Source organism: Psammomys obesus, unplaced genomic scaffold (assembly GCF_907164565.1).
Source record: "Psammomys obesus unplaced genomic scaffold, mPsaObe1.curated_primary_1811, whole genome shotgun sequence".
Lineage (NCBI taxonomy): Eukaryota > Metazoa > Chordata > Mammalia > Rodentia > Muridae > Psammomys > Psammomys obesus.
Window position 1 is genome coordinate 15152939 of NW_026585686.1, and position 18168 is coordinate 15171106.

Sequence of the window (18168 nt, forward strand, 5' to 3'; positions counted from 1 at the left end):
CTCCCCCAAAAAGACATATATAAGCAGACTAGATTAGAAAACAGAATAAATCTTATGGCTTCTTCTTAAAAAAATAAAATAAAATAAAATCCACCATCAGAAGGTAAAAGATGAAAAAAGGTACTCCAAGCAAATTAAACTAAGAAAAACACAGGCTTAGTTAGCTATTTTAATATCTGACAAAACAGACTTCAATCCAAAATTAATCAAAAGTGAGAAGGAAGGTCATATAAATCCAAGGATAGTACTATGGTAAATACATATGCACCAAGCACAGGTACACCCAACTCCACAAAAGACATACTACCAGATCTAAAACATGTATTCACACAGCACAGTGATTGTGGCTGATGTCAATATTCCATCCTCAGCAAGAAATTATATTGACAAAGAATAAACAAAAAAACACTGGATTTAACTGACATTGTAAATCAAAAGAATCTAAGGGATATTTTAGAAAATTCAATAAAACCCATTATTCTCAGGAGTCCACAGAACTTTTCCTAAGTACACCAGGTAGTCCTAAAAGAAAAAGTTTATAGTATTAAGTGCCTACAACGAAAAACTCAGGAGCTCTCAAATTAGTAATGTAAGGATGTATCTGAAGGCACTGAAACAACAAAAACAAGCAAAAATAAAACCAGTATATTAGAACAGATAATGAAGATTGGGTATGAAATTAATGAAAGAGAGAAAAATTCAATAAATAAGTGAAATGAAGAGTACAAGATTGACAAAACTATAGGTAATTAAGCAAAAGAGAGGCTCCAAATTAATGAAATAAGAAATGAGCAAGAAGACACTGAGGAAATTCAGACTCAGAAGGGCATACTTTAAAAAAATTTTACTAAACTGAAAACTCTAAAAGGTGTGAATTTTAAAAAACGTGATAATCCAAAGTTAAACTAAGATAAAGATAATAATTTAAACACACCTATAACAATCAATAATATAAATCCAAGAATTGAAAATTTTCCAACATAACAAAAAAAAAAAAAAATGTTCTCAGATGCACAGAGAACAAATTCTACCAGGATATCATAAAAGAACTAACAATACTACTCAAATTATTTTGTAAAATTTAAAAGTAAGATACTCTTTGAAATTCTTTTTGCATGTCTAGTATTATCCTGGTAACAAAACCAAAGGACCAACTAAAAAAGAATACTACAGGTAAATTCCCATTATGAACACAAAAGAAAAAATTCTCAGGAAAAAATTCAGAAACACACCAAAAAGATCACTGACCATGATCAAGTCATCAAAGAGATGCAGAGAAATCTAACATATATAAATCAATAAGCAATCTGCCACATATGCGAGACTTAACAGATACTTCATCATAACCTCATTACACCCAGAAAAGGTCTTTGACAAAAATCAATGAGCATTCTTTTATGATAAAAGTCCCAGAGAGTGTAGGAATACAGGGGATATATATCATTAAAGGCAATATACAGCAAGTCCAGAAACAGGATCTCACTAAATGGAAAACAAAGTCACATCATTTCGGCTAAAATTAGGAATAAGACAAGTATAGCCATTTTATCTATTCCTCTTTGATATAGTGCTTGGAGTCTTCAGTAGATAAAAGGAACAGAAGTAAAAAAGGGAAATTCTTATTTGAACATGATATAGTTCTATTCACAAAAAAAAAAAAAAAACCCTAAAGACCACCAGAAAACTGCTACAAATAATACATTCAGAAAAAAAAAATCAATAGGCTTTCTATATATCAATAGCAAAAATACTGAAAGATAAGAAAAACAATCCAACCCATGAATATATAAAAAGAATAAAATAAATTTTAAAAATCATTATATGAATAGAACTAGCTAAGGAACTGAAAAACTTGTACAATGAAATCTTGAAGAAAGAAATTGGAGAAAATAACAAAATGAAGACCTCTCATATCCAAGGATTGGTAAGTTAAGGGTCATTCTTCATAAGCAACCTCCAGATTCAATGTATTCCTCACCAAAATTCCAATGCAATTTTTTACAGAAATTGAAGATAAGAATCTCAAAATTCATACAGAAATATGAAAGACCTCGGAAAGACAAAACAGCACTGAACAATAAAAACACTGCTTGAAGTATCATCCAAATTATACTAGAGTTATGGTAATAAAAACGTTAGTACAGCAGCATGAAAACAAACATTGATCAATGGAATAAAATCGAGAGCTAAGCTCCTACAGCCACCTGACAAAGAAGCTGAAAACACACTGGAGAAAAGACAGCATCTTCAACAGATAGTATCAGTCAAACTGGATAGCTACTACATGTTGAAGAATAAAAATTAGATATTAATTTTGACCCTACACATAGGAATTGATACCATGATCTAATAGGAACTACATATCAACTTATAAGCACAGGAAAGTACTTTCTGAACAAGATCCAGTACAAGATCCACTACCAGAGGCATTCAGACTAACTTAAATAAGACCTAAAAAAACCTTAAAAGCTTTTATAAAGCAAATGACACCATTATTCATGTAAATAGTTTATAGAATGGGAAGGAGTGACACATCTGAAAGAAAGTTGGTATCTAGAATATAGTAGAAAATCTTCAAAAACGAGACAAGAAAACAAAAAAATCCAATTTATAGAATAAACCCACTAAAATCTGTGCATCTAAACAAACTAAGCAAAAGAGAGGATCCTAACTAAAATGTTCAATCCTGAAAGGCAAAGAAGATGAAGATCAGAAGAAAAAGAAAACAGTAAACAACCTCGGAACCTGCCACAGAGGGCCTCTGAAAGCCTCTGCAGTGCAGACTGTCAAAGCAGATGCTGAGCCTGATGGCCAACTGATTGAATTTTATGTAAGAAGTGGGAAATAGTAAGAGCTGGAGAGGACAGGAACTCCACAAGGAGAGCAACAGAACAAGAAAATTTGAACACAGGGAACTTCCCAGAGACTCATACTCCAACCAAGAACTATTCATGGAGATAACCTAGAAGCCTGACAATGCAGCCACTTCTGATGAGAACTGATAGACTAAGATCAGAAAGAAGGAGAGGAGGACCTCCCCTATCAGTGGACTTGGGGAGGGGCATGCATGCAGAAAGGGGGGGAGGAGGGTGGGACCGGGAGGGGAGGAGGGAGGGGCTTATGGGGGGATACAAAAGGAATAAAGTTTAATTAATAAAAGTTAAATAAAAAATTTAAAAAAAAAAGAAGTAAGAAATGTAAAAAAAAAAAAAAAAAAAACTGGCACATGAAACTAAACAGAGTTTTCAAAAACTGAAATACAAATGGCTGAGAAATATTTTTTGGTTTTGCTTTTTTTCCAAGACGGGGTTTCTTTGTGTACCCATGACAGTAGACCATGGTGGTCTCAAACTCACAGCAATTCCCATGCCTCTGCCTCCCTAGATTCTTGTATTAAAGGTACGTGCCACATGCCCAGCAATATTTTCTTTTTTTAAATGTCTTACATCTTTACCCATAAAAAAAAAAAAGATAACTAATAACTAAAACATTTTGATTCATCTTACCTCAGACAAATGACAACAAATTCTGGCATGATGTGGGAGAAGAGTCTTTATGCTCTATTGTTAGATGTGTAAACTGGTAGAAGCAACTCTGGAAACCATATGGCGTTAACTCACAAAGTTAAAACTAGATATACCATATGACCCAGTAACAGCATTTCTGATATACTCAATGGAGTCTTTATCTTACTATAGAAATATTTGCTCCTCCATATTTACTGAGGTGGTATTCACAATAGTTAGGAAACAAAAGAACCCTGAACACCTACCAATGGAAAAAATGTGTAAAGAAAATGTGCTATAAATAGAATGCTACACACCTGTGAAGACAAACTTAATTATGAAATTCACAGGTAAATTCATGGAACCATAAATAATCATTCTGAGTGTGGTAATTCTGACCCAAAGAACGAATACTGCATATGCATTTGCACAAGTGAGTGCTAGATGTTGGCTTTGAATATGTTTAAATTAGAGTCCTCAAAGAAAAAAGGAACCTAGTAACTGTCACTGACAGAGGAGCAGGGAAAACAGAAAACAGAATGCATGAAAATGAAGGGAAAGAAAAGTAACAATATGAAATGTTAAATGGGGTGGAAAATCAGGGGAGAAGGTAAGTATAGACAGGGCTAAATAATACTAATTTTTTTAATGGCATATGAGGACTTACTATTCTAGAAGTTACCAAATACATATATATGTAAATATATATGTATATATAGGAGAAAGGCATATACACATATGGTATATATAGAAGTGTGTGTGTGTGTATGTGTGTGTGTGTGTGTGTGTGTGTGTGTGTGTATCTAAGTAGATAGACAGACACAGAGTTTAAATGGTGTCATACTATATTTAAATAAAAGCCCAGTGTCAGATATGGATTATCTTTTTGAGTTGTTGGTCAGTAAGGTATCCCAGACATTGCCTCCAAAATTGCTGGCTATTGCCACTGTTCTTGGTTACACTCTACAACTTGAGGAAAATACCACACACTTGATTCACAGAACATGGAAAAATCAAGCTGGTACTGACCTGGAAGCTTCATCCATACTGGCTAGCTTTCATAGCGCTGAAAAGTTATATGAATATTACTGGGGAAGAGAAGTCATCAACAGTCTTATCCAGCTCTGAACTCTGAGAACTAGAATAATCACTAGTCTGGCAAGACAAACTCACATATGCAACAGTGTATTCTAAACTGTTACAGTAGGAACACTAATACTATACTATGTGCTTGGATTTAGAGCATACTCCACAGGATGAAAGGTATGCCTGATACCATTAATTGGACCTAAACTCTTTTCCTGGTTGGGTCACAGACTTTAGGAAAAGACCTATCAGTATTATTCTGATAAGTGGACATAATGATAAACTGACACCTTTTCCAGTTCTTTGTTTTATAGCCATTAATTAGTGCATTCCTGCTCAACCTTCAGTCACAGAAGCTTTGTTTTGCAGTAGATGGTGATCAATATTAAGGCCCATATCTGGCCAGTGTGTGTATATTAAGAAACTGTGAAATCCTCAACACTAAATAGAGTATCTATATCATTACCCCTCCCTGCAAGGCTTGAGAATCATTATGGAAGAAGGGACAGAAAGATAAAAGCTGGAAAAAGTAGATATCCGCAGGAAAACATATCTGTCAGACATAACAGCACAATTTCACATATGAACACAAAGCATCTGTAATTGCATACACAAAGAGCAAGCAAGCCACAATGTTAGCATGAATAGAGAAGGAGATCATCAAATTCCACCCTAGCTGAGGAGCTATTGGCAACTGATGTCTCCTGGGGAACACACAGGTTTTTTGTTTTGTTTTTGTTTTGTTTTGTTTTCAAAGTGTGGCCACTGAGAAGCTATTCATACTCTAGCACATGATTCTTCACCCATGCAAATACAGGTATCACTAAATTGAGTCTGAAAGTTTGAAAAAAAGAAAGAAAGAAAGCTGATTATGTTTGGAGGAAAAAGTGATGAGGGGGAGAGTTAAAGATTTGATGAGAGGGAATAGCAGATTTTGTCAAAGCATATACTATTCACATATTAACTACTCTAATAAAAAATTAAAATATATAAATCCTAGTAAATATATCTTAAAATATTTAATTAGTATTTAAATTAATTATTGATGTTATAGAACATGAGCTTACATTTCTCTTCACCTATCGTAAGAGTGCTACTTAATAATCTAAGACATTATTCCATTTTAATTCTTCTTAAATAGAAATCCCACAAAATAAAAAATCTACTTGTAAAAAACAAACAGAAACAAACCTTGTCAAAAGGAATGCCATACTTCTTCAGCACTGAGGGGGAAATCAGTGTCATCTTGTGGCGAAGAAATGCATCACAGCCTTGGGAGCTACTTGGAAAAAAGCCTAAAGATCAGCAAAAAATAATATGTCAGTTAAGATAGATTTCATAAAACTTTTAAGATATAATTGAGCTCTAATGTTCTCATAAATTAAAAAGTGACACATATATATGTTAAAAGGTTAATCTTTTCAAAAATATTTACCGAGAATTACATTTATAAATACAAAATTCACTAAATTTTAAGAATATCAGTTCAACATACATTTGAAATATAGTTGCCTAATATATAGTAAAGAAACCTACTATCCAAACAGAAACTGAAAGTAAGAATACATTTATTATACACATCCCTCAATGGAGAACTAAACATTCTGAAAGTACTACCGACAAGCCTGATACACAGTATGCACCAAACAGTCCCCCATCTTCTTTTGTTTCCTTCCAGTAAACTTCATACTAACCACTACTAACTTACCATATACTATAATAACTATGTTTGACAACAATTAATTAAATTACTTCAAAATTGTAGACAGGATTTTAATATCTCTAACATGAAGAAATAACAGATTTCACCCTTGAGCATGGTATAAGTGTTTAAATTATACTATACAACATAATTACTATATGTCAATTAGAAATGATAATTTAAAGCAGGCATGGGGAGGGGAGAGGAGGGAAGCGGAGGGGAGGGGAGGGAAGAGGAGGGGAGGGGAGAGGAGGGGAAAGGAGGGGAGGAGAGGGGAGGGGAGAAGAGGGGTGGGGAGGAGAGAGGCAAAGAGAAAAGAAATAATTTAGAGGCTGCAGAGAAGGTTAAACTGTTAAGAGTACTGGATGCACCTGGAAAGAACTCAGATTTGGTTCCCAGCCCCCACATGGTGGCTCATAACTACCTGTAATCAAGTTCCAGAAGCTGTGATGCCATCTTCTGACCTCCACAGCCTCAAGAACAAAAATAGTACATATACACACTTATGTGCAAACAAACATTCATGCATATAAATAAAATAACCTTAATTTCTTAAAAAGCCTTTCTGAGTCAACATACACTAAATGTCTAGAAATTTGCCTTATTAGCTTATATGGGAAATAGATTTGGGTAGGCTTTAAAAGAGGAAGCTAAACTTTCAGGAAATCTTTTATTCAACAGTATATTTAAACATCCAATAACCGTGTATTATGCTTTAGTTCACAGCCAATTTTCTCCATCACTGCCTTCAAACTAGCTGAGGCATCCTCTCATTACCGTAGTGATACAGGGGAGAAAAAAAAATGAAACCTGGCATGTTTGCTATTTTGTTCAGCCCTTTCTCCTTCAAAAGATGAGCAATTTCACCACAGAAGGAAAAAAAAAAGCCATATTGAGGAGAACGAGAAGACGGAGAATGAAAGAGAACAGATCCAGAGGAAGCAAGAAGACACCCAGAATGATGCACATAAACAGAGGGAGGGAACAAAGGTACTCTGTGACCACATAACTAAAATGAAGAGAAGACTTGCCAGCATATCACTTGTCTAGCTAGCCGTGTTGCTCTACACACAAACTCAGAGTAGGCTACTTTGATGAAAATACCAATAGCATTCATTCAATTAATTGCAAAAAAAATCTTATAATGTCTTGATTTTGTGTTAGATTGCATTCAATTATCCTCAATCACAAAAGCCCTATTGGTAACAAGGTAGACATGTTTAATCTGGAACCATCTTAACCTTGTAGAACTATTTCCCAGAAATTTTTAGATAATTTAAATATTTATGCTACAGTGGGAATTAAGGCCACAACTCATATTCATATATATGTAGAGAGAGAGAGAGAGAAACAGAGACAGAGAGAGACAAAGACAGAGAGAGAGAAATAAGGGAAGGGGGAAGGATGGGAAGATGGGCAGACAAGGGTGGGGTATAGGGTGCAAATAGCCAGTATACAAACAAAGGAATTTAAGGAACAACTTGGCAGAAAAATGTACATTTGGAAGCTAGACAGTTGGCTCAGCAGTTAAAAGCCTACCTGTTCTTTCAGAGGACCCAAGTCCAGTTTTCGCGTCACGCTAGGAGGCCCATAAACACCTGTATGTAACTCTATCTCCAGGGAATCTGATGGCCCCTTCCGGTTTCCAGGGTTATTTTCACTGACTAGCACATACCCCACACAAACAAGCATACATACACATAATTAATTTTCAAAATAAATTTTAGCAGGGCACGATGGTGCACATCTGTTAGCGCTGCACTAAGGAAGGCAGACGCAGACAAACTGCTGTAAGCTCAAGGCTTGCCTGATCTACAAAGCAAGTCCAGGACAGCCAAGGATACACAGAGAAACCCTGTCTCGAAAAATCAAAGATAGATAGAGATGAGAAAGAAAGAGAGATCATTTTTTTTCTTTAAGTACATTCTGCATTGGTTTAAAAATAAGAAAGGAAAGAAGATACAAAAAGCAGGAGAGACTGATAGAGGAAGAAAGTGGAGTACAGAGTTCATGAAATCTCTATGGAGACATTAGAAAAGGAAATCTGTAACTTTGTATAACACTATATGATTTTAAATTAAAATCACTAAAGAAAGAAGAATCTATTAACTTGCTTCTGAAGTAGATTTCTAATCAGGACGTGAACACATGAACAACGGGAAAACAGCATAATTTAACTTAAACTGGAAAACACTGAAGGAATGTAATGTGCAATATGTTACGAACTCTACATGGATTGAGAGTTTGGGTGGCCAAGAACATTAGACTAGATTTGCCATGGACATAGGGAAAAGCAAATACCACTGTTCTGCTAAATGAACACAGCAATAAAATGACTTCTAAAAACATTCTCTGACTCATAGATCAGTGTCTTGTTCAGCCATTATTAGAGAAGTCCCTTCCATAGTAGGTGGGAACAAATGCAGAGACCCATAGTTGGACAATGTGCAGAGAATGAGAGACTTTGTAATACTAAGCCTTAAATTTCATGTCTCTAGCAAATCCCTCCCCTCAGGAATCAGGGAACTCTGTGGAAGAGAAGGTATAAAGATTAAAAGAGCTGCCAGGCATGGTGGCGCACACGTGTAATCCCAGCACTAGAAGCAGGCAGATCTCAGTTCGAGGCCAGCCTGCTCTACAAAGTGAGTCCAGGACAGCAAGTGCAACACAGAGAAATCCTGTCTTGAAAAGAAAAACAAAACAAACAAACAAAAAAATTAGTCACCAAATGGAAACAAAGCAATTACCCAGTGAACAGGGTAGTTGGGACTGCAAGCATGTCCCATGACAGGTAGCCTCCCTATTAAATTATTACAAGAATCCACTGACAGGATCCATAAAAAGCTAAGCCTTATTAAAAGGCAGAAAATAAATAGCCAAGTACCTGGTCTGGCATACTTTCCCTTGAGCTGATTTTCAGAGGAACAGCAATGCCATAGCCATTGTTCTTGGTTGTCCACAAGAAAGTATAAAGAATATAAAGTATAGTATAAAGAAACTATACAAATTGGTCACAGGAACTAAAAAAATCAAGACAGTACTTATTTGAAAGCTTCTTCACTATTAACCTGCTTTTATATTTTTGTGTGACAAGGTACTATGCAGACTGCTAGAAGAGAAGTCATCAAAAGTCTTACATAACTGTGGATACTGCAAGCTACAATAACAACTGGCCTGGAGAGATATTTTCATGGGTATAATAATGGCACAAATGTTATGGGGGTAACCAACTTCTTGACTGACTTATGGCTTGCTTCACAGGAGAAACCTAACTCTTAGTACTATAAAACTGGCCAGGAGTCCATGACTGGGGAGATAATAAACTCCACAGGTGAAACTATTACTATTATTTTGCTAAATGCACATTGTATCAATCTGCTTTCTTTCTAAGTATGCATCTCTATATGCGTACATTAGTATATCTCTAAGTCTTCATCAGGAAAGTTTCTTTGTGCAATGACTAAGTATTTGTAGACTTATCAGTAAGTGAGACTTCTATATCATACACAACCCCCCAAGGATTGGGAGCATAGAGGAAGTTGGCTATAGAAGACTAAATGTCAGAGGTCAGAGGACTAGGACAAAATAGTATCTTCTGGGTATAACAAAAGTGCTAGACTTAAGAACCCATAGCAACTATGGTTGTCTGTAATATACCTGTACAAGATGAAGCAAATCAACATTCCAGCATGAACTGAGGAGAAGCTCACAATTCCCCATCCCTAGCTGAGGAGCTATGGATAGCCGACGAATAAAAGGGGAGGGAGAATAAATGTTCTTTAATGTTGTTATCTGTAGTAGGTTGGACATGGTCAAATAGATGGCCTTATTCCCATGCAAGTATAGGCAGCACTAATTGAATTCAGTGGGATATTTCTTAAAAAGAGGAAAAGAACATGGATGGAAGCCAAAAGGCACTGAAATATACTGTAGGCATGTATAAAAATCTCACAATATAAATTAAGATGTAATTTTGCAGGATGGAAACAGCCCAAATACTCATTAACTGATGGAAAGATAAATAAAATATAGTATTTTTTACAATGGAATATCATTTAACCATAGAACAAGAGTGAAGTCCTAATACAAGTTATACCATAAAAGACAACTGTAAGAAAAGTATCCAGGCATATAGAGAAAGGTAAACACCAACCCAGCTACAAAATGTACAATCTAGAGTGATGACCTGCCTGAAAGATATACTTACAGATAGTGGCACAAAGCTTGTGCGATTAATCAACCAAAATCTGATTAGATTTAAGGCCCTTTCTATAAAATAGAACCCAATCCTGACATTGCTCAGTTGGCCAAGAACCTGAGATTAGATACACCATGAACCTAAGGGAAAACCTAGTATTACTGTTCTACTAAAAGAATGTAGCAGCAAAATGACTCCTAAGGAGATTCTACTATAGTCACAGACAGTGCCTAGCTCAGTCATAATCAAAAAAGCTTTCTCCTACTGCCGATGGAAAAAAAACAAAAACAACAGAGACCAAAGGCAGATTTTACATAGAGAGTGACAGACCTTGGACACTGTACTAAATAGAATGTCTCCATCAAACCCCTCCCCTAAGAGTGCAGAGAACCCTGCAAAAGAAGAGTCAGAAAGATTATAAAAGCCAGTTGGGAGAAAGGACACCAAGGAAACAATACCTTATGAGCACAGCAGGATCGACACATAGGAATTAACAAAGACTGACAGCACGCACAGTTCCTGCATGAGTCTAAGGCAGATGAGGTCTGTTTTCCCAGTGTGCTTATACGCGTGCACTATCATGCCCAGTTTTATCAATTCTTAGAGACTGAACTCAGAGGCAATCATTCTATGAACTGAGCTGTATCTCTGTCCCCAATGACCCTTTTCAACATCAATCTGGTTAGCAGAAACTTCCACCCAATTTTTAAGTTGTATATGTCATTCTCACATGGATTTTTCTGCCATCTCTGAAGCTACTTGGTTTTAAATACCTTTCTCAGAAGAGACCTGACACACGATCATATGTGCACATCTGACCAGAATACTTCAAGAAATAATAAGGATCAGACAGATACAAAGATAACCAGATGCTTTTTCTGGTTTAAGCTCTACCCTAATCCTAAACTCAGAATCATAGAAATCTTCATTTCCTTCTATAATTCATCCCTAGTAACTGATAATCTCTAGATTATTTCTTCCTAGAATTACTGTGAGCTTACACAAATATTAAAAACAAAACAAATACTATTAGCAAGGTATGGTGGTGTAAACCTTTAAACTCCCACATGTAGGAGGCCTCAGAAAGTAGGTATCTCTGGGTTTGAGGCCAGCTTGGTCTATGTAGTAGTGAGACACAGTAATCCCCAAAAGGGGGGGGGGGTTGTCCCAGCTACATATTAGATACAAATTAACTCAACTCAAGCTGACAGATCACTAACTGCCTCCATGTAAAAGCATGAAGGTAGGTTTATCACTGGACTTTATTTTTAAGACTGACTTTATATGTATGAACATTTTGTCAGCTGTGTATATGTACGCCATGTGAACGCCCAATGCTGAAAGATCTCAGAAGATGGTGTTAAATTTCCTGGAATGAAGTTAGAGGTGGTTGTAAGCCACAATGTTGGTTCTGAAACTCAGGTCCTCTGAAAGAACAGCCAAGTGCTCTTAGCCATTAAGCCATCTCTGGAACACAGTCATTTCATTTTTTTTTTTTTTTAATTTCCAGAAACCCTTAAGGTTGACTATTTATAATCAGTGCTATTTTATTTGTTACCTTTTCTAAGTCAGACATTTTAAAAGGACATTTTCAGACTATCACTAAATAAATGCTTAAGTAAATAATATTTGCCACTTTGTTATAATAAAAGTACATCACCCTAATTCAAAAAGAAAGGTATTGAACACAAGTCAATCTTAAGTCTATTCGTGATCAAAATGACTTGCTGCTCCTATTATAGCTGCCCTTCTGATCTCTTGACAATACTCATGAAACCAAGCCAAGATTCTTAAGGATAGCTTCCAAAAAAACAACATATGTGCCAAACTGAGTATTATTTCAGGAAATACAGAGGATGGCTGCTTGCATTCCACCCATATAACTTTACCTACTCCCCAGCAAAAGGAGGCCTACAAATCAGGGTAAGACTCTACTCCCTGTGTGTCAACCCAACATTGCTAACTGGCCTAAAGTGCACACATACACTCACATATGTCTCTTACAATGCAGTTATATGTTCATTTATCAGTCCTTCTTAATAATTACTCCTCTGCTCTCCTTTACTAAATATTGCTATTGTAAATAAGGTTACAGCTAGATGCAACTGCTAGAATCCCATAATACTAATGACTCTGTAGGCTGAGACAAAAAGATCACCTGAGTATAAGGCATAGAGGCCAGCATGGGCAACATAGTACTAACATGCCAAATAAAATAAATAAATGCACACTTACAAAGGCTCCACTGAAAAGTAACTACTTGTTAAAACAATAAAAGTGAAAGACTATATACTGTCACAGGAAAACAGAAGAATACAGAACTTGGTAGTTACTCTCCCAAATTGGCTGTAAATTATCCTAAATCATATATCTTTTCTCAATAACTACAGTTTCCACCAACACAAGCAAAGTAATTCTCAATATTCTTAACTAGCATTACTTTATTCACAAAAGACAAATGGAATGTGCACATTCATTATAAAAACAATGGCATTCTCAGTTTACTTCAATTGGGTTTTGGAGTAATTTAATACAACAGCAAAATCTTTGTCTTTTTTCTATGACAAATGAGAGTGAGATGTGGATATTTTTAAAATGAAACATCATTTGCTCTGTTATTTTTTTTATTAAACTGTATAACTCTATTCTCTTCCAGATTTGAAATTCAACTGTATCAAACAAAACAGTGGAAAGAATGCAATGGCACATAACAAACACACAACTGTGTAAATTCACTTGAAAAATTTTATAATATTCATGTCCATAATACTAGGGAGAGGGCCTTGCATAAATTAGAAACCAAGGGCTAAGAAAGTAGTTCATCAGGTAAAGTGCATGAAATACAAGTATCAAGTTCAAGGTTCAGATCCACAGAACCCACCACTCTGTAAAAATGATACCTGTGCAAGCTGCTTAGCTTTGGGAAGACTCTACCTCAACATATAAGGTTGAAAGCAATTGAGGAAGACACTGAACACCAACCTCTTATGCACATGCAAAAATGCTCCCATACATTAGCCAACACACACACACACGCACACATGCACGCACAATTTTTTTAATAAGAAAGCAATTAAAGAACGTTGTTAAATGCAGGCCTGATAGCTTTCAGATAAACTATTCACAGGTGCCACAATCAATCAAGATTTCATTAGAAATCAACAATGAATGCACTGCGCATAAAAGGTAATGATTCCAGTGTACAGACAAGATAATGGAAAATATCTCAACCTGTTGTTCATTTTATGTATCAGGTGTTGTTTTCACTTAGATAGTCTACAATGCTATATTATATGTACTACATAGTTTTATAGCTCTAATTATCTGGTTGGTATCTACTCAATACACACAAATCCTTTATTGTCTTATAAGAACTTTTTTCACTTGTTCCTTTTCTCAAAATAGTACTGTAAATAGTTTTAGTTTCATGTTCTTGTTCATCCATCAAGTTGGTTGACTTTACTGACTAAAAAATTGCTCCTTCATCTCCCTGGGATATCATCTATCATAGGTTACATGATAAACTTCAGTGTTTGAACCCACACCATAAAGCTGACATTAGCTCCTTCTAAAGTTCTTCAGTAATGAGGTTAATTTAAATGTTGAAATAGGGGCTGAAGAGATGGCTCAAAGATTAAGAGCACTGACTGTTCTTCCAAAGGTCCTGAATTCAATTTCCAGCAACCACATGTGGCTCATAACCATCTATAATGAGATCTGGTGCCCTCTTCTGGCCTGCTGGCATACATGCTGGCAGAATACTGTAAAAATAATAAATAAATAAACCTTTAAAAAATAATAAAAATAAATGTGTAAATAGTTATTACAGAAGAGACTAGCTCAACATTTAGTATTAACACAAAGTTCTTTGCCTATACATTCTAAATATATGAAAATCATCTTATAAAACTCTGGTCTAATCTATCATCTAGCACAGTATTCAATTACTTCAGTATTCTTGAAAATAGTCCCTAAGTTCAAACTCACAATTAAACTATTATTACTGTAATATAAAACATTAAAAATAATTATTCCCACTACAGTTACAACACTACTTCTTATGAAGGTGATTCTATAACTATTTCTTTTAATAGTTTCCTATAATTTCAGGGAGGGTTACATTATAGATGCCATTATAATTTCTGATCAAAGTGAAGTTTCTCGATGTACTTATCTCATTTTTAAGTAAAAATATGTTACATGGAAGAAAAACTTCTGTTGTCATATTAGTAAAGGGAAAACCTAACACATAACATACATCAGTGCCTGAGCAGAAAAGTGCTTTTCTCATTCAAGACTGAGTCTTGAATAAAGACAGAATGCTCGCTACCAGTTTCAATTCAAATTGCTCTTACAAATAGTTCACAACCAGCTGACATCTTTGGGGAAAGGGTGCCTAGCAAACAAGATAAAGTTCAACATTAATTAAAAAAAAAAAATTGAAAATAGCTACAATAGATTGAAATAAAAGCTGCCCAATGAAATATTGCACAGCCAGCTAAAATTATAATAAATACTATGCAACAGAAGAAATATCACTAATTAATATGAAAATAAATAATATTGTTAAATTAGGGCAACATTTAAAAGCCAACAGTTTGAAGGGTACACATAAATAAAGTAAATAAATTGGTGAATTACCTCAAAACACAGGGCCTCTAGATAAGAAACTGAAAGCAAGTTTTACCTTGGGCTAGTCTTTCAAGTCGCTTTCCATGCTCCGGAGGTATAGCATACCTAAAATGTTAAGAATAAATAAAAATTGTATGTTTACAATATTTTAGGTAGTATATAAAGGATATTTATTCCAAATACCTTCATTTTCAAAAATTTAACACTAAACTGCACTTAGATGAACCAAGTAGAAAACAGGAAATAATAGAGGCTTTTTCCTTAGACACAGAAAGGAAGAAAAATTAACTACTTAAGTGTCACAGATCAACTGTAATTTAAAGGTTAGGGAACAAGACTAGTAAAGCTTACTAGTACAAGACTAGTAAACCTCATCTAAGTCCAGAGATCCTCCACTAATAACAGCATTCCTACGTAGTATAGGTATTTCTGCACATATACATTTATATTTTTCTTTGTTTGGAAGGTGCTGAGTTTTGGTATTATTTCAATGAAAAAATGGTTGCTATCTCTTTTTATAAATTATATTTTGTGTGTGTGTGTGTGTGTGTGTGTGTGTGTGTGTGTGTGTGTGAAGATCAGAGGACAACTTTCAGCAGTTGGTTCTCTCCTACCAAGGTAGTTTCTAGGGATCAATCTAAGTTTATCAAATAAGTAAGCACTTCTACCCGGTTGCCATCTCCCTGACCTGGTTGTAGTCTTTTAAATGTAGCTTTTGTTTACTTATTTACTTATTTTTTATTTATTTCATAATTACAACTTTTAAAATCCTGACTATAATTTTTTCACCCTAAAGAACAGAAATATTAATCTAAAGTTCCTAGTGCAGTGGATCTCAGCCTTCACAATGCTGAGATCCTTTAATACAGTTCTTCATTGTTGTGGTGAGCCCCCCAACCATAAAATTATTTTCAGTGCTGTTTCATAACTGTAATTTTGCTACTGTTATAAACTGTAATGCAGATAGTCTTAGAGGTAGAGGTTTGCCAAAGAGGTCACAACCCACAGGTTGAAAACCACTCTCTTATTACTTTAAAACATTCAGTATCTGAAATTATTTGCTAAATTTTGAATTTAAAAATCTCATGATCTGAGGTGGGCTGTGGTGGTTCATGCCTTTAATCCCAGCATTCAGGGAGGCAGAGGCTGCAGATTTCTGTGAGTTCAATGTCCACAAAGTAAGTCCAGGCTACACAGAAAAGCCCTATTTCAAAAAACAAATATACAAGCAAAAAAAATCTCATGATATACTGTATAAAACTAAATTTTAAGAAATTTCAATAAAAAACTTTATATATTGTCTTAGTTAGGGTTTTTATTGCTGTGGCCAAAAAGCAAGTTGAGGAAGAAAGGGTTTATTCAGTTTACACTTCCACATTGCTGCTCATCATCAAAGGATGAGTCAAGACAGGAACCTGGAGGCAGGAGCTGATGCAGAGACCACTGGAGGTATGCTGTTTACTGGCTTGCTATCCCTGGTTTGGTCAGCCTCCTTTCTTACAGAACTCAGGACACTGGCCCAGAGAGGGCACGACCCCCCATGAGCTGGGCCCTCCTCCACTGATCCCTACTTGAGAAAATGCCTTACAGCTGGATCTCATGGAGGCATTTCCTCAGCTGAGGTTCCTACCTCTCTGATGACTCTAGCTTGTGTCAGGATGACACACAAAACCAGCCAGTACAGATACTGTCAACATATCTAACAGTCACTGAATGAGTTAAGCAAGCTGATATACTGCTTTTAAAGATGACGATTTCCTGCTTACTAGTACAATACATACACTCAAACAAATTACTTTTTACTGATACAACTTTCTAAGCATACTTAATAGCTTCAATGTAAATATGCAATTCTCTAAACAAAATTAAACCATATGTTCTATCCATTAAAATATTGCTATTTAAATTTTACCAACTAAATTGGAGATGAAACTTTTAGCATTAGAAAATGAAAATAATCAATGTTTGGAATCAGTTCTTCCCAAATTTTCTTCATTGGTTTATACCAGAAATACACTCAGAGAAGAAAAAATTGTGAATGTGAATCATTCAAGGTAATTGCAGCCTCTTCATAACACACACACACACACACACACACACAGAGAGAGAGAGAAATATGCCATGTCTGCCCACAGAGAGAGAGAGAGAGAGAGAGAGAGAGAGAGAGAGAGAAATATGCCATGTCTGCCCAAAATGAGCTGGATGTGGAAAAGATATTTGTATATCCATACTCCTCTAAACAACTGGCAAGATTAAATTATCTCAAGTGCAAATTTAATTATTAGTTCACAGAAAAGGCAAGTGCATCATTTGTTGATAAAAGAAGAAAAGGCCTGGTGGTGGTGGAGCACGCCTTTAATCCCTGTCCTCTAAAAGCAAAGAGAGGTGAATCTCTGTGAGTTGGAGGCCACCTGGTCTATAGAGTGAGTTCCAGGACAGCCAAAGCTACTCACAGAGAAACTGTCTCAAAAAAAAAAAGAAAAAGGAGGAAGAAGAAGAAAAAAGAAGAAGAGGAGGAAGAAGAGAAGGAAGAGAAGGAAAAGGAGGAAGGGGAGGAAGAGGAGGTGGAAGCAAAGAAAAAAGTAGAAAAGTGAAAGTTAATATTGGTCTATCCCAAATCTGTTCCTCAATTTACTTCTGGTATATGAATCACTCTCATTAGATATTCTTCTACAACCCTACCCTAAACTTCTAAATGGCTGAGTGCACTACTATGAAGAGATTATCTATTTATTGTGTCTGTTTAGGGCTGGAGACATGAGTCATTGGTTAAGAACACTGAATGCTCTTGCAGAGGACTCAAGTTCAATTCTCAGCCCCAACAAGGCAGCTCACAACAGTCTGCAACTCCTGTTCCAGGGGATCCGACACCCTCACATAGACATATATACAGTAAAAACACCAATGTACATAAAATTAAAAAAAAATAAGTTATTGTGTCTGTTTTTCCTTTTAGATTTATAATAATATCTTGATCTATTTATGACCTCTCTAAAAGACCCAATTCATATTACAATTATAAAAAAATTCAAATAAATTCTTAT

The 18168-nt window shown here is 35.4% G+C and overlaps 1 protein-coding gene across 7 annotated transcripts in view; it reads right to left on the bottom strand.

The window, feature by feature from the left end:
- The window catches only part of Kdm4c (lysine demethylase 4C), a 275732-nt gene that overhangs the window by 199117 nt on the left and 58447 nt on the right, over window positions 1-18168 (bottom strand). For 6 of the 7 annotated variants that reach the window (XM_055630066.1, XM_055630109.1, XM_055630055.1 and 3 more), the window contains exons 6-7: window positions 15180-15229; window positions 5784-5887 (exon numbers count right to left, since the gene is read on the bottom strand). In XM_055630066.1, coding sequence (XP_055486041.1) covers window positions 5784-5887; window positions 15180-15229 — 154 coding nt within the window. Of the gene's footprint in view, window positions 1-5783; window positions 5888-13822; window positions 14254-15179; window positions 15230-18168 lie in introns of those variants that run through there. The other variant, XM_055630117.1, reaches the window with a different exon arrangement.